Here is a 22,081-nt window from a genome sequence, read left to right on the forward strand (position 1 = left end):
AGCTATAAAAAAAAAAAGCATCTAGTTATTATAACAGTCACCAAGTCAGGTGTTTGTACCTTAAATTTGTTTTGTGATAAAAAGAGTTGGTTTATTAGAACAATATTAACAGGTAAGGATGATATGCATTATCTTGTAGGTTTCCAAGATATGAAGACTTTCCTGTATTCATAAGTCAGTCTATATAAAAGTACTACAAGTAGATGCATCATACTTTACTCAAGCAGATAGAAAAATATATCAGTTCTAAGAACAACATAGGTACACCATATAGGTAAGTTACATAGGTAAATGTTCATATTCCAGAAAAAATTCTTCACTTTACTAAAAGATTTTTAAATTCCTTTAAAATATTTAATGGCTCAAAATTCAACACAGAAATAATCTCATGTTTTTTAAATCCTAAAAGAGCACAGCTGGGCTTCCCTGGTGGCGCAGTGGTTGAGAGTCCGCCTGCCGATGCAGGGGACACGGGTTCGTGCCCCGGTCCGGGAGGATCCCACATGCCGCGGAGCGGCTGGGCCTGTGAGCCATGGCCGCTGAGCCTGTGCGTTGGGAGCCTGTGCTCCGCAATGGGAGAGGCCACAACAGTGAGAGGTCTGCATACCGCAAAAAAAAAAAAAAAAAAAGAGCACAGCATTTCTCACTTAGTGACAGCATACGTCTATACAAAGCATACTAGTATCTTACCAGACCACTTCTGAAGGTATGCGGACTTTTATGTTGTCTTGTCTGTTTGCTATGTTAGCTAATTATAATTAGTGTTAAAGAGCTCAAAGTAAATGTTATACCTTTAATATTAATATATCAAAAGCCAAAAGTTTCCTATTATATAACTAAATAGCATTAACTGATATAAAAATTATATCTTTAGATATCATTTTTTCTTGCTAAATCTATTGTTGCTTTCCTTGAACAGCACCACCATCCCCAAGTCAGTCTAAAACCTCATTTTTGTCATCTCAATAGTGGCAATATTCAACTGTAGTGTAATAATAAATAGCATCCTCCTATCTCTAGTCCCATTTTCACTTGCCTATTTCAGACACTCACTACCTTGAGCTTAGACTATCACAGTAGCTTTCTGTTTTCTCCAACTCTCAGCTTTTCCCTTGGAAATCCATTTTATTCATGATGTTACATTAAAAATTTTGAAACACAGCTCTGATTATCACATCCATGCTGAGAAACCTTCCATGGCTGCCTATAAGACAAAGCCCAAATTTCTCAGTTCAGCCCTTATGAATAGAACCAAACTATTTACTTCAATCCCAGCCAAACTGAATTACATGCTGTTTCCAGTACATGTTCTGCCTAGCTCCTGTCTTTTTCTCTGCCTAAATAGCTTTTCTCCATATTTTTGAGTGTTCAAGTATTACCCATGCTTTGAGAGTTTTCTCCATGAAATTTTCCCTTCCCACAGTATCTGTATATCTCTCATGACAGCAATTTGATTTTAAATAAAACATACTAATGTACCTGACTTCCACTAAGACTTTAAATAATTTATAGGAAGGATCTGTATTTATCTCATCTATGAAACTCTTACAATGCTTAACACAGTATCTAGAATACATCTAACATATTTGTTGAGTAAATAGATTTCAGAATTGTGCCAAACCTAGAGTAACTAGTGGCAGCTGAAAATACACTAAATGCCTCCTGGCCTTCCTAGCTAGTGGCACCACTACTTATCAATACTTGTAAGTGCCATGATATAGAATTCTCTTTTGTCAAAATACAGTATGAGAAAAAAAGAAAGAAACAGCAACAGAAGTCATTTTCCTGGATTTTCTCCAGCACAGAGACCAACCCAAAGGGCCTAGTAAAACTAGGTTATTTCAGGGTGAAGCTAGAGACCTCACTCTCTGTGACTGCAAATATGAAGGAATATTTATTTATGCACATCAAATCTTTGGGTGATTCTATCCTTCTAGTCTTGCCTGCACCATTACCTCCATTCTCATCCTTCTTCCCACCGCATTAATCTCTCTAAAACACAAATCTGAGCATGCCACTTACCTGATTAAAATTCTCTAGTACTCTCACAGCCTATGGAATAAAACCCAAACTTCTTAGCATGTTATGCAACATTCTCTATAAGCTGCCTTTGCCTACTTTAGTCTCACTTCCCACCAACTTATGAAGAAAATTAATTGTAAAAAATTTCTATATTTATATTTTATATATTGAGTTTTTAAGAAAGATTTTATTTTAAAAGCGAGTTACCTGGTTCAAAAAATATCTGAAAATCATTTACCTAGATTCTAGAGTATAGAGCACCAAGGCATGCTTTACAAAAATCTGACATGATGAAAATATAAGGAGAAAGACTGAACTATTACTATTTTGTAACTTTTCATACTTTAATGCCAAGCAAAACCACCAGAAGTTATGGTACATTTAATATTAAAATGTCAGTGGAAAATACTTTAACATGTTCTCTATAAGCCAATATTTTGAAAATTATAATAAATAAAAGTTCAGTGTTGAGATCTGGCTCACTTTCCTCTCTAGGCTATGAGGTAGACAAAGTAAATACTTACGCTTCATCTTTGCTAAAGGAAGGATTCCCACAAGAACAGCAATATACAGCAGTGAAACACAAAAACCAAGAAAATAGCCCACTATTTTGGCGTTGTCTGGGAAATATTTTAAGGTTTCTGGTATGTAATGTTACCTTATGAAACATTATGCAAGTCTGTTCTGGCAACCAGTTTGAGAGTTATTTAGCTATCTGAATTCAGAGGAATCCCAGCTATGTTCATTGTTCCTACCACATGCCCTTTAAGTTAAAAGGAAGCAATGCGAATGAAGCAGTACCACCCTTTAAAACCTCAGGTGTAAAGGATACTCTTCACTATTCCGGATGTCAACTACCAGGAGCTTTGGTTTACTGGACTTTGTCTTCTTGGTGGGTGTTTTGAAGTGGCCTGTCACTGTAAGCTCACACAAGTCAATCAGGTCCTCTGCTGAAATCCGGGGTGATACTTCTGACTTTAGGTCGTTTAATGGAATGGATTCTCTTGACTGAAAAAAAATGCACAAACAACACAAACATTGAGAACATTATAGAGAGACAAACTATAGCCAGTACAGAATATCTTCAGGTTTTTTATATCAATTACTATAGCATATGGGAGAACAGGAAACTGTATCTCATTTTAGCAGTGTACTGTGTAACTGTATTCCCTACCACTGATGTTTACTTTTTTATTAGTCACACATATAGGAAAGCATTATTCTTTTGCTTCACTACAAGTTCCTGGCTCAAATGTGATAGAAAGAGATGAGGCAGAACTGACTGATTTAGGAAAGATTTGACCTTGGTGTTGGTTCTAATCAAATGCATCATACGTGAGGAGTTTTTTCAAAGGAAAGACCGATTGCCTTGTGAAATGGTAAGAACGGAAGGAGAGGAATCACTGACAAATTCATAACTTTCTGAAATTTTTTGTGTGTATCAGCAAAGAACTTTAATATGTTGCAAGCACGTTCCTCTGCAAATTAACTTTAGGAGATTAGTAAGTTATATTTTGGACAAATTATACTACTTTGCTTTTAAAAAAAATTATAATATAAAAATACAGAATCTAGCTTCCCTTTTATTAGACAGTTTTATATGCAATTTTTCTATTCATTATACAATATCCACTTAGGGGCATAAAAGTAAAACTTCCTCTATACAATTTACGTCTTATTTAGTCATTGACATTGGTATTTTCCTGTGTGACTAGGGTTTCAAATTCATGGAACTTTGTTTATTGACAATGGACAAGAATTTAGAATAACTATAGAACAGCTCTGAAAATGTCTGCCCAAGAACCTGTACATATAATTATCATTTATCATTTCTGCCCAAGAACCTGTACATACAATTATATTAAACTTAGATATCCAAACATCAGAAACCAATTGGTATGAGAATGACTTTTTAAAAAAATTAATATTCTATTTTTAACCTAGAGTCAGAATTTATTTAGCAACGTTACTGATAAAAAATATCTTTCAGTAGAGTGGGTTTTCTGAAAGGGCTATCTGGATGTGTTACTGATAATGCTAACCAAGCAAGCAAAAATCCAAACCTGGTAACAAGACAGGTATTTTACTGCGTTCATTAAACTTCTGGGAGAATGACTTTGTCATGGTACCTGGAGCCTGAAATGGTAGACTTTTTTTTGGTATATGGTGTTAGAAAATGTTCTAATTTCATTTTTTTACATGTAGCTGTCCAGTTTTCCCAGCACCACTTATTGAAGAGACTTTTTGTCCATAGTACATTCTTGCCTCCTTTGTAGTAGATTTGTTGACTATAGGTGTGTGGGTATATTTCTGGGCTCTCTATTCTGTTCCATTGATCTATGTGTCTGTTTTTGTGCAAGCACCAGTTTTGATTACTGTAGCTTTGCAGTATAATCTCAAGTTAGGGAGCATGACTCCTCCAGTTCTGTTTTTCTTTCTCAAGATTATTTTGGCTATTTGGGGTCTTTTGTGTTTTCATACAAATTTTAAAATTTATTCTAGCTCTGTGAAAAATGTCATTGGTATTTTGATAGCGATTGCATTGAATCTGTGTATTGCCTTGGGTAATATGATTGTTTAAACAATAGTAATTCTTCCAATCCAAGAACATGGTATATCTTTCCATCTGTTTGTGTCATCTTCAATTTCTTTCATCAGTGTTTTATAGTTTTCCAAGTACAGGTCTTTTACCTCCTTAGGTAGGTTTATTCCTAGGTATTTTATTCTTTTTGATTCGATGGTAAATGGGATTGTTTCCTTAATTTCTTTCTGATAGTTCATTGTTAGTATATAGAAATGCAATCGATTTTTATATATTAATTTTGTATCCTGCAACTTTACCTAATTCATCATGAGCTCTAGTAGTTTTCTGGTGGTGTCTTTAGGATTTTCTATGTATAGCATCATGTCATCTGAAAACAGTGACAGCTTTACTTCTTCCTTTCTAATTTTGATTCCTTTCATCTCTTTTTGTCTGATTCTGTGACTAGGACTTCCAATACTATGTTGAATAAAAGTGGTGAGAGTGGGCATCCCTGTCTCATTCCTGGTCTTAGAGGAAATGCTTTTAGCTTTTTACCATTGAGTATGATGTTAGTTGTGGGCTTGTCATATATATGGCCTCTATTATGCTGAGGTATTTTCCCTCTATGCCTGCTTTCTGGAGAGTTTTTATCATAAATGGAAAGTTTTTTATGCTTCAAAAGCTTTTTCTGCATCTACTGAGATAATCATATGGTTTTTATTCTTTAATTTGTTAATGTGGTATATCACACTGACTGATTTGCAGGTACTTAAAAATTCTTGCATCCCTGACATATTAACTATGAGAATACAGAGCCAGTATCTAGAACACTCTTCCCATATTTTCTGTCATGGGTCCTGGCACTAACTTCAATCTAGTTACCCAGGACAGAAATCTGAAAATCATCGTAGATTCTTCATTCTTCCTTATTCCTCATTCCCATCGAACATATCCCCAAATTCCACCATAATAACACTTGAATCTGCTGCCTGATTCACTGCTCTATCTCAGGGCTTCCATCATCCCTTACATGGACTGTAGAAGCTGTTTGCCCCTCTTGCTGCCTCCTTTTTTCTCTGCTTCGCTCTTCATTTAAAGTTATCCCTTCTAATCCATATGCCAAATGCCATGAATTAAAATAAAAATCTCATCATGTAAATTTTAAAATTAAATACACCTCCATGGCTTCTAGACACTGATGGAGTGAAATCCAAATTCCTTGGTATAGAATTTAAAGCCTTTTATAAATTGGTCTCTGTCTATAATAGGCAGGAGACCATAGGCTTTGGAGTCAGACTACCAGGACTCAAATCTTGGCTGTGCACTCATCAGTGTGTGACTTTGGACATGATATTTAACTGCTCTGCCCAATTTCTTCATCTATAAAGTGGGATAACAGCATTTACCTGAATCCTCCTAGGCTGCTGTAAGAATTAAATGTTAATCTATATAAAATATTTAGAATAGTGTCTGACACACTGTCAGAGTTCAATAAATGTTTGTTATCTTTCACCTTTTTTCCTCATCCCTTACCACCTTGTACCATGTACTTTGGCATTAGCAGACTATTTGCCTTTTTATACCACTGTGTCACCTTTGCCCACGTTGCTCCCTCTGCTTAGAATGCCGCACTTTGTCCATCTAATAAATCTCTTCTCACCTTACAAGTATCAGCTCAAATACTATTTTCTCTGTGAAGAAAGTCTTTTTGACTCCTGGCAGTCTTACTTAGTTTTTCTTCTGTGTCTGCATAGGTATCAGGTATACATCTTTATTATAATAGGATTATTTACTTCCCACTAGACTGAGAGCTCCTCAAGGATAAGGAAAATGACTTTTATGCCTATGTCTTCCCCAGGTCTCAGCAAATTATCTGACACATAAAAGATATTAAAATATATTTGCTGAATATAAATGAATAAAATGGTTTTCCTAAGTCTTCTATTACTTTTCCTGAGTAACTTTGTGCTATGTGTATGTTTCCCAAACAACATGTATATACCTCCATCATAGTAATTACTATACTTGTAATACATTATCTGTTTCTCCTCTTGACTTACAACATCTTTGAATGCAGGTTCTGTGTCTTTTCATATTTGTATCTCCAAAAGATAGCACAAGGTATGGAACCAAAAAAACTTAATAGATATTTAATGAATGAATGAGTGAATAAAAATATGATTAAATAACATTACAGAGTCTATTGTTACGTCTGGATTACTAGACAGAATCTTCAGGGATGGCAAATCATAAGATTCTCTCTAGCCTCTGGGCACTGTAATGGTTAGTCAAGAACACTGAAATCTATATCTGCCTCAATAATTTCTCACAGCCATCTCTCCTTTCCTCAACTGAAAAATTGAAGATGACAGTTGCTACCATATAAGCTTACAAAATGTACTCTAATTAATTGAAAGAAGTTAGGTGTATATAAAGAAGGCAAAAAAATAAACACACACAAAAAACTATCCCTAGGAAAGTAGGCAAAATAATTTAGTGATAATAAAAATATGAATGAAGGAAAAAATAGATAAAAAAAAATAGAGTTGAAACTTTGGGGAATATCAATAAAACTAGAAAACCTGTATGTGAACTGTGTGCACGATAAGAAATGAGAAAAATATAAACAAACATATTTTTATATTTTTTCTTTCTCTCTATATTTTCTTTATATATCGCCCTTTCTTCCTTCCTTCCTTCCTTTCTTTCTAATTATCTATAAATGAGAAAGAATATAAGCATGTAAAAATATTTGAAAAAGTAAAAAAAATTGATTCCAAATATTCCCAAAAGAATATAAAATCTGAATAGACCTAAATATCCATAGGCCTAAGTAGAGCTGAAGAGAACTGATGAATGATATGTGTGTGTGTGTATTCAAAAGTCACAGAAAAACTGAATAAACTTTGTAAATACAGCTAAAATTTTAAAGTTTTTAAATGATTACTTTAAAGAAAGGTGCCAAACACATTTTTTTCCTGAAGCAATTCTATCTTGTAACTGTTCCAAGGCAAAGAAAACACTGAAAGGTTATTTTATGAAGTGACCATAACCTAATTCTTAAATCTAACAAAGAGAGCATCAAACACCACCCCCCAATATTCCTTAAGAATATAGATTCTTAAAAAATCTCAAAACTAGAAAATTGAATGCCGTAGCAATTTAAAAGAATGGCATACTATGACAAAGTAGGGCATATTCCAGGAATGAAGGACGGTTCAATATTAGGACAATTTTAAAAATAATTCATCACCTTTAGTCAAAGGATATGAAGTATGTAATCATCACTGTAGGTGACACAAAGCCATATGTGATAAAACTTCACATTTATTCCCAATTTTAGAAAAACTCATGGTAAACACATATCAGAAGGCAAGTTAATTAGAACGATGAAAGATTTCATTAAGGCAGATGTTCTTTATCTCAAATATTTGACATTCTAATTAATGATGAACCACAGAGGCAGACTTATTAAAATAAAAATGGAGAAATAATATTGTAGCTATCAGCATTATTATTTTTATTGTTATGAAAGTTGCTGTGGAGATAATAAGAAAAATAAATACTGAGTGTAAATATTGGAAAAAAATGTATTTCTTAGACAATAGTCTTCTTAGAAAATCTAGAATAACCAGAGGAAAATCCAATAAAACTGGTAAGAATCTGGTACGGTTTTAGTTACAACATACATACAACAAAATCATTAGCTTTTCTCTACAGCAGCAGCAGCCAGGAAGAAAACACAAGGAGCAAAAGCTTTCAATCACAATATCAAAATATTCCTCCAAAACAAAATACTTAGAAATAAGAGAATCACATTTGAAGAAAATGAAAGAGTTTTGTGATGGGCATTTGAAAAACCTGAGAGACATAAAATGCTATCTGGAAAGAAAGATTCAGTATTACAAGATCTTTATTTTTCCTCAGAACAATGTATTAATATATTACAATTTAATCAAAACTCTAAAAGGATCTTTCTTTTTCATTTTGAAACATAAGTTCTAAAGTTCATTTGACTAAATAGGTGAGAATGTCAAGAAAATGTTGAAAAATAATAAAATACATTGTAATATGTTAAAACTGTATAAAATAATACCACATGATATTGCACCAGAATAGACTAGAAGACAAACAGGACATAATGGGATGCACAGAAACAGACTCCAATACATATAAATATTTGGTAAAAGAATAGGATTCCATATCAAATCACTGGGGGAAAGGGTATATTATTTAGGATATAGTGTTGGCATCATTTATTACCTAGAATAAAATAAAATCATGTTTCTATCTTATACTACAAAGCAAAATGATTTATAAGTGGAACAAAAAATTATGTGTAAAAACTGGAATCGCAAAAGAAAAAGTATTGATGACTAAAATTATTTTTAAGCATACGGAAAAAGCTGAACTCTTAAAGAAGAGAAATATACGTGAAAAAAATTTAAGATGCCCTTATTATATAAAGAACTCTTTTAATCAATAAGACAAACCAATAAGAAAAAAAATCTGCTTAGTTAAAATGAAGCGAGGGGAGATGTATACATATACTTGACAAAATAAACACAAATAGGTAAAGAAAACTTTTTTACCTCAATCATAGAAATATTAGAAAAATGTATATACAATCACAGAAATAGAAAAAGTAGGTAAGTGTTCTGGGATATCTTTTGTTTGTCCCTCCAGATTCACTCTCCATTGGCTCCTGCCTCGTTCTCTGCTGGGCGGAAGATTCTATTTGCAACTACAAGAGGGACCCTTGGTCCTCTGGCTTTTAAGGTGGTACAGACAATAGGGAGAGTAAGGTCAGGATATATATTCCCCTGGTTCCCTACTCGAAAAGTCACCTTGGCCTGGCTATGTTTGTTGACCAAAGGTCACTGTTCCTCTCAAGATGGCTTTCTCTACCTGCTTCTCCTTTTTCATGTTCTGATAACCTCTTTTTCCCTGATCCCTTTTGGCCTTTAGGTGGTAACAGGGCTGTCGCTAGTGTTCATAATTTACTGCATTGTCTCTTATATTTTCACCAACATTCCACGATTATCTTTGTAACTATTATACCTTTGTAATTATTATCTCTGTAATTATTATAACCATTCTTGAATTATCCTAATTTGAGTTTACAATCTTTTGCTGTTGGTTAAACTCTGACAGTAAGCGTGTAGGGAAGAGCTATAAAATATGCATTTTAAGGCACATGAAAAGATGCTCAACATTGTTAATTATTTGAGAAATGCAAATCAAAACTACGATAAGGCACCACCTCACACTGGTCAGAACGGCCATCATTAAAAAGTCTACAAATAACAAACGTTGGAGAGGGTGTGGAGAAAAGGGAACCCTTCTACACTGTTGGTGGGAATGTAAGTTGGTACAGCCACTGTGGAAAACGGTATGGAGGTTCCTCAAAAAACTAAAAACAGAGCTACCATATGATCCAGCAATCCCACTCCTGGGCATATATCTGGACAAAACAATAATTCAAAAAGATACATGCACCCCTATGTTCACAGCAGCACTATTCACAATAGCCAAGACATGGAAACAACCTAAATGTCCATCAACAGATGAATGGATAAAGAAGATGTGGTATATATATACAATGGAATACTTCTCTGCCATAAAAAAGAACAAAATAATGCCATTTGCAGCAACATACAAACAACTAGACATTCTCATACTAAGTGAAGTCAGAAGGAGAAAGACAAAGACCATATGATATCACTTATATGTGGAATCTAAACTATGACACAAATGAACCTATTGATGAAACAGAAACAGAATCACAGACATAGAGAACAGACTGGTGGTTGCCAAGGGGGAGGGGTTTGGGAGACAGATGGATTGGGAGGTTGGAGTTAGTAGATGTAAGCTTTTATATATAGAATGGATAAACAACAAGGTCCTACTGTATAGCACAGAGAACTATATTCAATATCCTACGATAAACCATAATGGAAAAGAATATTAAAAAAAGAATGTATATATATGTATAACTGAATCACTTTGCTGTACATAGTAATTAACACAACATTGTAAATCAACTATACTTCAGTAAAAATCAATAAGTAAAATAAAATACACATGTTTTAGATGTGTGAATCAACATAAACTTTCTGGAGAAAAAATTAGTAATATGCATTAAAAACTTTCATATATGCTTGCAATAGAAATTTCTTTTAGGAACTTTGTTCCATGGACATAATCACAGATTGTACAAAGTAGTATGGAAAAATATTTATCAAACATGGTTTTTCTTAAATTATGAAAAACTGGAAATAATGTCAATGCATGATAAAAGGTGATAGGATAAGTAACAATGAATTCATATAAAGAAATATCATTCACCCATTAAAATCATATTTTAGAAAAATACTACTTAGTAGAGGAAATATTCAGGATATATTATCAAGGGGAAGAAGACCCTATAAAACAATAAATTCACCAAGATACCAGCTTGGTGATGTATATCATAGTGACTATGTGAGTGTGTGTGTAAACACATGCATGTGTGTATACATATATTTTCATATATATAAGAATGATGCGTAGAAATGGTAAAAGTGGTAATCTTTGAGTCAGTGGAATTAATGTGGTTTTTTTTCTTAGTGATTTTCTGTTTTTAAATTTTAATAATTAAGCATGAGCTGTTTTTGAAAATTTAAACATTTATAAAAATATGATTGCTTTCAACCAGCACTATTATATACTTCTCTTAAATACTTCATAACTATGAATCTAATCTGTCTGAAGACAATTCTTTTCAAATATTTACAGCAATATAAAAAGGCTTCACAAATAAGAACTCATGGCTATATTCACCATTGCAGGTAATCAGATCTGGCACTAGAAAACATATAGAGATGTTAAAGAAATACAATAAAATCACTATTATTCTTAAATTCTGATAAATTTTAAAATGATTAAAAAAAAGGATCAGCAAGTAGGGCAGGCTTTCATGCATTCAAGTTCAGAAAGGAGACACACAAAAGCTAATATAGACAATTGAATAAAAAATGTTTGAAGTTCACTGGAATGTTTCATTGGTAAGGACTACTCTTGTTTTTTGCATGAAGAAATATTTGAATAAACTGATGTTTATCTACCTCTTCATCAGATGTATGAAGAATTTAGAGAAAAGGGCCTGTTGGCTATGTGGAAGAATATTTAATATACTTTTCCAAACTTCTACCAACACAAATGTAAATTACATTATCATCACTAAATAATTATAAAGTTTTCCTTGTTTAACGTAAGATAGTAGAAATTACTTAGTAGATTACTGCCTTAAATGGCTGATATTTTTCTTAGCAAGAATTGTGTTTCCTTTAAGAGTAATATATTTTGATCCTGCACTCAGAAACAGCTCTATATGTGATCATACTCATAATGTATATTAGAAGGTTAAAAACAAAACAGCAAACACCCTTCATTATGGAAGGAAGCAACTGTCATATATTATGCTATTTTGTGTGTGTGTGTTTGTGAGTGTGTGTGTGTGTGTTTAGGGGGAGGGTGAGAAAGAGGGATAAAATCTTAATATAAATAATTACCCTCTCTAAAGCCACTTGGAAATTAAGGATTCCAAAAGATATTTATAGTACCTGGGTATAAATGAGGCCAGGAGTGCTGCTTTCAGAAGATACATGGTAGATTTGATTGTTTCTTAAAGCTTTTGAGGGATTTTCTCAGGGACAGGATGACCTCATAATGTCTACAGTACTGGTTCTTTGAGTCATTTTAAAATCTCTTCACTTTGGAAGCAAAGTAACGTTTATTAAATATCTACTTTATAATTCTAGAACCTAAAATAAGGTAGCACAGGAAGTGACACACATTGCATACATTTCATATATAGAGAGATCTACCTTAATTTTGGGCAAAAACACTTAGAAAGACTATTAAATTTCACCGAATAATTGGAATTGGAACACCACCCGAAATACTAAAGATAATCTTCTAAAAGAAAGGTGGAAATATAAATCAGAAAGCATGAAAAGCAAAAGTAGGCAAGTTTATAAGGCAGGAAGCATCACAGGACTAATCATGTTTTAAATAATGTATGTTTCAACACGATGAAAATAAACACTCTTTAGGACAACTTATAAAAGCAAAACTCTACTCAAAGATCTTTTCAAGTGACACATCATGTTTCTAGGAGAGAGACTGGATCAATATAAACATGCTGATGACAACAAAGAGCCAGGTATATCAATAGCTTAAATTTCTTAGATTTCTTTTGTATCTCTCATAGCAAGAGATGAGAGGGTCTTGCCCAGAGAAGGTGCTGATATGTTTGATAAATAAATGCATGCATGTGTAACAGGACGCTGAATGATGTTGTCCCTAGGTTGAAACAAAGAGGTTCTAATGTGCTACCAAATAATAGAAACTGCCAACAAAAGCCACCAATGTCTTCCCCAGGGCTGAGAAGGGACAGAAATTACTCTGCTACTTCCAACTAACATCCCAGCATCCCCTTTGTTCAAGATAAAATGCCCTTCCGTTCTCATCCTGCAGGGTAGAGGAGTGGGTGTTTCTGGACACTCAAATCACCCCCCCCTCCCTCACAAGGCAAGTGATGGGGAGTGCCCAAGACAATCATTTGTAGAGATTCGGGCATACCTGAAAGAAGGGGTGGCTGACATTCTATTTTGTAGTAGAATGCCTGTTTACACAGAAGACTTAATAATCTGTCCTATACCTATCTATCTGAGCAGGCAAGAAGTAAGGAGACTTAATAATCTGTTCTATACCTCTGGCAGTGCTGAGAGAGAGGGTGGTAAGATGCTTACCTTCTCTGACCTTACATTTCTAAGCTGTATTGCGAGAATGGTGACACTTACCTCACAAATTTACTGTGAGGATCAATTGATATAATACGTGTAAAAATGTTTGGTAGACTGTAGATCTTTATATAAAATAAGTTGTTATTAAAAATCACATCCCAAATGAAGCAGCTTGAATTTCATGGTAAAGTAGTCTTATTAGAGTCTAAATTTTTAATAAATCACCAATTAACAAATATTTAATCTACTAGCTTTGTGCTGGCCATCTTGAGAGAGACAAAATATCATTTCCACCTCAAAGAGTCCCTAACCTGGTTGGAAAAAAAAGACTAACATAAAAGCAATAATATATATACGTGTGTGTGTGTATGTGGGCCTTGACTTTTCAAAGTATTAAGGTAATAAATGATATCAAATACACAAAAAAATGCAATAATAAAACTATACAATAATAACAGAGAACATTTATATGGTGCTAACTATGTGCTGGTCACTATGACAAGCACTTGACATATATGAGCTTATTTCAGTGTTGCAACAATTCTATGAGGTAGGTTTTAGTATTTTGATCATTTTATAGAGGAGGAAATAGGGGCAGAGAAAGGTTAAATAACTTAACAAAGGCCACATAATCAGTAAGTAACAGAGCCAGGATTCAAATTTAGTCTGGCTCTGGAGTCTGAGCTCTTAACCACATCATTACACTGCTTCTCTTATAAGATTCCATGTACGGAATCACAGCTGCATACTATAAGAATACAGGGAAAGGTATAAACACAATATGGGGAGAAGTAGTTAGCAAAATATAGGTGGAGGAACTAGTATTTCAGTCAGGAAATAACAGTAAGGTTTAGAAAAATAGAAAGGAAGGGGACTTCCCTGGTGGCACAGTGGTTAAGAATCGACCTGCCAATGCAGGGGACACGGGTTCTACCCCTGGTCCGGAAGATCTCACATGCCGTGGAGCAAATAATCCCATGTGCCACAACTACTGAGCCCACGTGCTGCAACTACTGAAGCCTGTGTTCCTAGAGCCCGTGCTCCACAACAACAGAAGCCACTGCAATGAGAAGCCCGCACACTGCAATGAAGAGTAGCCCCCGTTAGCTGCAACTAGAGAAAGCCCACGTGCAGCTGAAGACCCAAGACAGCCATAAATAAATAAATAAATAAATAAAAGAGGAAGAAGAGTGTTGCACAAGTAGGCAATTGTAAGAGTTCTGAAGTGTGAATGAGCATGGAAATGGTCCATAAATAATTATTGAGCACCTACTAGGTACCATGCAATGTGCTTGGGATACATTAATGAACAAAACAAAGATACTTGTTCTTATAGAACTTAGAGTCAACGGGTATGAAAAAGACAATGAAGAGACTAGTCTTACTGAGCTGAGCATCATCCTGGGAATTAGAGGGAAACAGTATTGAATAAGTAGGTAGGGGACAGATCATGAGGGCTCTGAAAGACAGAGAAGCTCAAGGATATAAGATTTTTGGAGGAATGTGTCACATGTTAACAGCAGTATCTTAGGAAGATTAATTTGGCCATATCTTGAAGGATGAATTAGAGATGGGAAAAATGATAGGCAGAAAGACTTGTTAGAAAGTGAATTTTATGAAGATTTAGATTAAGTGATGACACTGGAAATGGAGAGCTTTGCTCTACTCATTACCTTCTTTTTTCCTTCAGTCATTCCCCTGGCCTACAAATACAGTTTTGTATTGGCCTACAGATTTTTCCTAGGCCTACAAATACATCCAATTCTCTCCCATTCATAGTGAAAGATAAACATAAAGAATGAATACTAAATAATAAAATTACTCTCCAAGGGGCAAGTACTTCCCTCGCTACTAACCCTCTACTTTCTCATCTCCACTTTCTTTTCATTCACTCCGGAACTCACTGCAACTTGGTTTCTGTCATGATACAGAAGAAGGAGTGGTTCATCTGCCAGGAGAAAGTGTACAGTTTGGGAACACTTCTTTACAAAGATAACATTTGAGTTGAGATTAAAAGGATGAAGAGGAGTTTGCCAAGTAAAGAAGTGGGGCTTTGCATGCATATTTTGTGTGAAGCAACTCTATCAAACACATGGGGAAGGTGTTCTGATTCTACTTCTAGGGCTTCGGTTCTACCTCTAGGAGGTATGCTGAATAAAGCCTTTCTCATTTAAAATTCTTTCCACATTTGTTTCAATTCATCCTGGCATGAACAAGGCAGAAATTTCAGTCAGGTTGCTATTTTCATTTTGAAAGAATTTTTAAAAGTTTAGTTTACAAGTATGTAACCAGAGTGTCTCAGGTTTACAACCCCTGTTCCATACCGATACTGGTCTCTTCCAATAAATACACCATGAGCTCCTTGAAAGCAGGGACTAGGACTTGTTTGTTTTTATACTTCTACTACCTAGCAGAGAGCCTGGAACTCAGTAGCTATTCAGTAAAATTGGGTGTATTGATGAAGGGGAAGAATATATGAGAGGTATTGTAAGAAAATACATGGAAGATAAAGGACAGGGATGAGTAAATGATGGCTTTTATGTTTTGAACATGGGTGATTAAGGGAGAAAAGAAGGTAGTAACAGTGATAGACAGTAGATAAGGCGAAGACAAGTTCTGATACAGATGTATAAAATTGAGGGTGCCTAGGGTCTACCAAGTTGAAGTGTTGAAATGCAGTTGGAGACATAAACTGGTGTTTGGGAGAAGTCATGGCTAGAGGATCATATTTTTGGAATTATCCACATAAAAACTGCAGTTTAAGTCATGAGAAATAATAAACAATTTTTGAAGAAAAAAGGAAAAAATGTTAATTTTGTTAGGCACAGATATACACTGCTGAGAAAATCTTAAACTATGTAAACTATTAACAAGGCTTAGAATACATAAAGTTGAGATTTTTTAGAGCAATATCAATTCTTGTTTTCCCCCGTGTCTACAATAGGCTCTGCTTTCTTAGTGCTAGATATTTCTAGCTCACGTATGAGGAGGGACAGGCTTTTGCAGATGGCACAGGCAGACATTAACTACCATTCTCAAAGGAATTTTAACAAAAAAAAAACTATCATCAAAAACTTTATCAATCTGCAAAGCTATTTTTATCTCTATATTTAAAACAATAAATTGTTTAAATGGCATTATAGTATTTTCATTTCTCCTTGTTTTTAGGGAAAATAGGACAGGTTACTATTTCTAAGATATAGAAATATAGCATCTGAAATGGAGTCTGAAATAAAACTGTAATGCTCTGGAAGCTGTGTAATACAGCTGTCATACTAGAGAGAATATTTTTCTCCCTCAAATAAAAGAGATACTGTAAATGAATATGAAACACAAAGAGGAATGGAGATAGAATTTTTTCAGTGATTAGGGATTTTATGCTAAAATTTTCACAGACGTGCTCCTGAAAAATTGTGTGTAAGCTAAATTTCTGTAAAGAAAGTAATTTTCTCTTTGATATACAATATAGATATTTTGAGATATTTCATCTCTCTGGGCCTCAGTTTTCTCATGTATAAAATGAAGGGGCAGGATCAGATACCTTACATTTGTTTTAGCTTTAGAATTTATGACATTTTTTTCTGATTGATTTTCAACTGTTAATAGGTCACAAAACTCTTGCTTACCTCTTAGGACAAAAGTTAGAAACCTACACATAATATTTAATGACACCACAGGGGTTTCTACTTAAAGAGATTCAGGAATGATTCTAATTGTGAAGCTTAGTAAAGTATTATTCATAAAGCATGACATGCTTATATAAACTTGGATCAATAAGAACTTATGCCTTTCAAAGACAAGTAGCTGGGAAACATTTCATAGTTTAAATGGTTTGAAGTGAGGGTGGAAGAAATGGAGGCAGTAAGTGAAGAATTCTCATAGTGATTTAAGGATCAAAAACAGGGTCAACATGGCAACGTGTTGGGGGGAGTGGTGGTGCTGGTGCTACTCTATACGATTTTCTAAAAGATTCTGGAAATAATTTTCCATATAAAACCAGAACCTGACAGATTTCCTGGGTTGAGGTAAACAAGATGGAAATGTTAAACATGAGAGTGGCTCCACTCAGCTGACCTCCCAAAAGGTAGAACTTGTGATACCTTCCTTCTGGAATGCGACAGAGCTGCTATTTCACATAGAACTTTACGGTCAGCTTTCAATGGCAGCAGAAATGCAGGAAGTAGAACCAGCTGGTGACTACGAGGTATTTTAGTCAAACTGATATTCTCATCTCAAACTCTACCTTTCCAAGGTACAGCCTTTAATTGAACTAGGTTACTGACTTCATCACCCTTCTCTCTCACTCTTATTCTTTTCCTTATACATAGAAGGAAATTTTTGTTCATGTGTTCCTTGTCACTTGGGAAATTCCTCCATCACTCCCCTCACTATATAACCAAAGTCAAGTAAACAACCAAAATACTCTCTGGCTGGAAGCTTCAGTAAATCCTGACCGGAGAAAGTCTAGAGATCTTCCTCTCTCGTCCTTATCGCTGTACAAAGGACAAGGCTGGTGAGATCTCTAATGTGCTTGTGGTATTAACTGTTATTACCATGACTAATATCTGCTGGAATGATCAGCTAATATCATGTATCAGCCAACAACTGTTATTTGATATATAATCGAGATACCTAAAGTAAAGGGAAATTCAAAATTTTAGTTGTGAAGAAAGAAGACTTTAAAATTGAAGGATACTTACTTGTCTCTAATCTCTAATCATTTATTGTAACAAACAACAAACCATTCCAGACAATTCTTATAAGAATTGTCTTATAAGAATATAGATACAGAAGTTTCAATGTTAATAATGTACTCAGCTGTATTTCAAACTTCTCTCACATAAATCAAGAGATTCTGATTTTAATGAGATCAGAAAGGTTATGTATATGTCACAACCAGGCTAAAGCCAGAGATCATCAAGATGTACTTTAGGTTTATAACACACAATTTATAGAATATAAACTGATAAATCTAATGGATAATTTCCATGATGTTAAATCGGTTAGTACCCATTTCTTAAAAGAATTTTCTTATTGAAAATGAAAGTATTTCAAAGGCAAACTAATTTTTGAATTCATTTTGGATCTGACTAGAGTTCTAGATTCCAAAATACAAATTGGGCATGAAAAAAATACAGAATTTTTAAAAGAAAATCTAATTATTTTGTTTACAAAAAGTCTGTTAAATGTAACAGCAATTACAACTAACAAATTATCAGCTATAATGCAATGGAAACATTTCTGCAAAATTTATTCTAGATATATTCTATTTTAAAGTTGTTAAAAAATGTCTTCATATCTTCCTTTTGGCTTAATACAACTTAATATGCAATAAAAAAGTAATTGAAGAAAAGGAAAAATATTTGATAAAGGAGTTACAGGCAATATTTCTTGTGGTATAGTAAACCTTTAAAATATTATAGTAACTATAAAATGTACAGATATATTTCAACAATTATATACTGTAATAAAATTTTAAAAATTTTCTTTGGCATTTCTGGCCACATTGACAGACATTTCAATGTATTCAAAAGTATTTTTTACAGAAAAAAATAAAATAGATATTCTGTTGTAAAACCAGATGATAAATTTATTGGTTAAAACACATGAAGCTACTTTAATTGAAATGATAATAATGCTATAAATGGTAAGAATACTATATATAATCAAGAATTAACCAACAAATGACTAATAGATTAAAAAGTCAGAAGCTGGTACTAGCTTCTCAGATAAATGATGGTGATAATGATGACAACAGTGAAAACTTAGTGTCTACTATGTGCTGCAGTGTTCTGAATATATTAACTAATACGATAATCCTATGAAGTATATAATATTATTATCTCTATTTTATGGACAAGGAAACAGGTCATGTAGCTGGTGTGGCAGAGCTGGGGTTCAAAAATTCTAGTCTGTGTTCTTTGCCACTATATCAAACTGTTTGTAAAGCCAACAGTCTTTCTGTATTTATAACCAGCTGGAAAATATAATGAAATAAAATATCGCACTAATAATGGCAACAGAAAGGTTAAAATAGTAATAATGCTAATAAGAAATACATGAGAAACCTTTAAAATGCCACAGAAGAACTAAAAGATATGGATAAACAGAAAAGCATACACTGCTTTTGGAAAAAATAAACTCTCCATATTGTATATCAATTTTTTCTACTTATTTATACATTTAATTTAATCACAATATAAATACCAAAATGGTTTTTTTTTCAGGGGAGGAAGGAAAAAGACAAGCCAATTCTACAATTCAAATAGAAACATAGTGCCAAATGTATGACATATAATTATAATTTTAATAACCTCTTGGTACTGGAAAAGAAACTGAAACAGATGAATATAACTGAAAACAGGATTTGGAAATGGATATAAGTACACGTGGGAATCTAGTTTTCCATAAGAGAGTAAATGAATCAGTGGAAACCATTTAGTTTGTTCAAGAAAACGTTTTATTAATCTTAAACTAATTCAAATATCTATTTGATAAGCGTAAAAGTTTAAAATATATTAATTAAATCAAGCCTGTCAGGACTCTTATCTATTCTTTGCTAGTGTTTGTTTTATTTAATTTCTGTAGAATTTAATAATAATCTATAATTCAGATAGACATATTTTGAAATAATTCCAGTTTAGTTGCTCATTTTGTGGCTTTTGTGGGAAATGAAGAAAGAAATAACCTTTAGCAATGATTCTCTAGGAGATTGAGAATGCTGCAGATAAAAGCTGCCTTTTCTTTTTTCATTATGTATCTTTATTTGTTAAATTCTGCGTTAGCACCTGTACAAATTGGGTTAACAAACTGAATTTTTAGTAGTAGATTTATTTCTCATATAACAAGGCTTGTTTATTTATTTTGCATATTTTATAGGATATCCTGGGAGAATGGCTGAAAAAAACAGGACATTTATAGCCTGGGATTGTGAAAATCATTAGACTCACTGAATCCTGTATATAACATGTGTGTCTGTTGTTGCTAGCCCTTCTGTAGAATTGTGCCAGAATCCATTTCTCTTTAAATGCCATGGAATGTCATTGATACCTGAAATGACATCCCTGAACTTTGAGGTTGCATAAGAAAGATTTCAGTGGAAGACCCCAGATATTCATTAGCCGGTTGGAATTGTGCTATCTGTGCCTATTACTCTTCATGATGAAAATATATTCTATAGACTTACCCGTGAAAAAACACTGCTATTGGAGCTGTCTCAAATCAATACTGAACTAAATCAGCCTGCAAAGGAATAAAAACTGTCATCAGCATAACCTTCCTATCGACTGCAATGCAGATATGCTAATGTGTGTCAAAGCCTCGCCCTGATGTCTGTAGGGAAGTGTGCCGTGTCTCAGAACAGTCCAGCTGCTGGCTTGGGCCAATTCTAAGTAGGATTCTCTACCCTAAATCATGACAATTATTATTTTCACCAAAGATGACAAGAATTCTTATTTATTTTCTTCTTTTTTGTTTTCCATCAAGAACTCCATCCCCAATACCCTCCTACCCCAAACTTCTAAACATCTCTTTTCCTTCCCAAGATCTAGCCCCTACCTCCGCCCCACAAAATTGTTCTCAATACATTACACTCTAGAAAGCTAGTGCTCATTCAGTCATTATTTGATTCTTGTCTGGCTCTGCATTTTTTCTGCCCTTGTTTCACTTGCTGTATTAAGAAGGCACTGCTCCATTCAGAACAGATGACGCACACTGAAGTATCTACATTCAGAAAAGTGGCATTTACTAATTTGATGATTTAGCATAAGACCCAGGGATTTCTATAACTCAGAGGAAGACAGATCTTTAATATGCAACTGTGAATTTTGATTTCTCATACTTCACAAAAAAAGGATAGTAGTAAATGTTTAAAGATATAACAAGATATGTAATATGTAAATGTTTCAAGCTTCAGACTGCTGCAGTGAAACAATTAGATTTTTTAAATGAGAAAAAACATGAAGGGTCAATGAGAAAAAGCAATAAACGCACATCATTAATTTACATATTCTTGACCTGGAAATAAAGAATTACCCTTGAGTTATTTTGTTACATTTATTTATTTATACTCTTTCATTTAGCAAAGGATTTGAGATTTTGGTTCAGCCTACCCTTCCAAACAATTTTAATACATGTTTTTATCCCTTCCTGATACATTATTTCCATCTGCCAAAACAGTTTACTGGTGCATTGAATTAAAGTACACCCTCAACTTGGAACTGATAGACTGTAGGAAAGGAAGTTTATATGCTAACTCTGGACTTGAGGGGCTCTGTTTTAAACAACAGTTGAGAATGGAAAATGAACAGCATGGTTGTAATGGGGGCAAGGCTGGGGCACTGCTGATCATCTCTTTCATCTGAACTGAAGATACATTCCCAGCCACCTTTCCTCATGTACCCTCAGTTAGCAAGATACTTTGAAAAGATGCAGTCCATACTACCATGAAATAAGGACTGTAAAAACCTCTCTACAACTGTAAAGCCCTTAACAAATTCAATTATCAAGTGCTTGGCATTTAGTAGGTGCTCAAAACAAATGTTTGCCGAATGAATAAAACAGTCAAAATTCTCTTAAAATGATGAGGAAAAAAGGAAAAGTAAAATGTTTTTTTTTTAAATCATTGTCTTCTCTTGATTTTTCCCTAATCCCTACCAACATTTCGCTTCTCTACATTTATTCTCTTGAAGCAAAATTGTTCATATTTTCAAGTTATCAGCAAGGAGAACAGTGTGTCACTTTCAAT

General features: G+C 33.9%; 1 protein-coding gene across 2 annotated transcripts in view; it reads right to left on the minus strand.

Moving 5' to 3' along the window:
- TBCK (TBC1 domain containing kinase) overlaps window positions 1-22,081 on the minus strand; it is a 228,335-nt gene that overhangs the window by 30,858 nt on the left and 175,396 nt on the right. The window contains exons 24-25 of one of the 2 annotated variants that reach the window (XM_029235215.1): window positions 20,522-20,577; window positions 2,967-3,030 (exon numbers count right to left, since the gene is read on the minus strand). In XM_029235215.1, coding sequence (XP_029091048.1) covers window positions 20,557-20,577 — 21 coding nt within the window. In that variant the 3' untranslated portion in view covers window positions 2,967-3,030; window positions 20,522-20,556. Of the gene's footprint in view, window positions 1-2,854; window positions 3,031-20,521; window positions 20,578-22,081 lie in introns of those variants that run through there. The other variant, XM_029235214.1, reaches the window with a different exon arrangement.

This window comes from Monodon monoceros, unplaced genomic scaffold (assembly GCF_005190385.1).
Source record: "Monodon monoceros isolate NGI ecotype Baffin Bay Population unplaced genomic scaffold, NGI_Narwhal_1 Super_Scaffold_20, whole genome shotgun sequence".
Lineage (NCBI taxonomy): Eukaryota > Metazoa > Chordata > Mammalia > Artiodactyla > Monodontidae > Monodon > Monodon monoceros.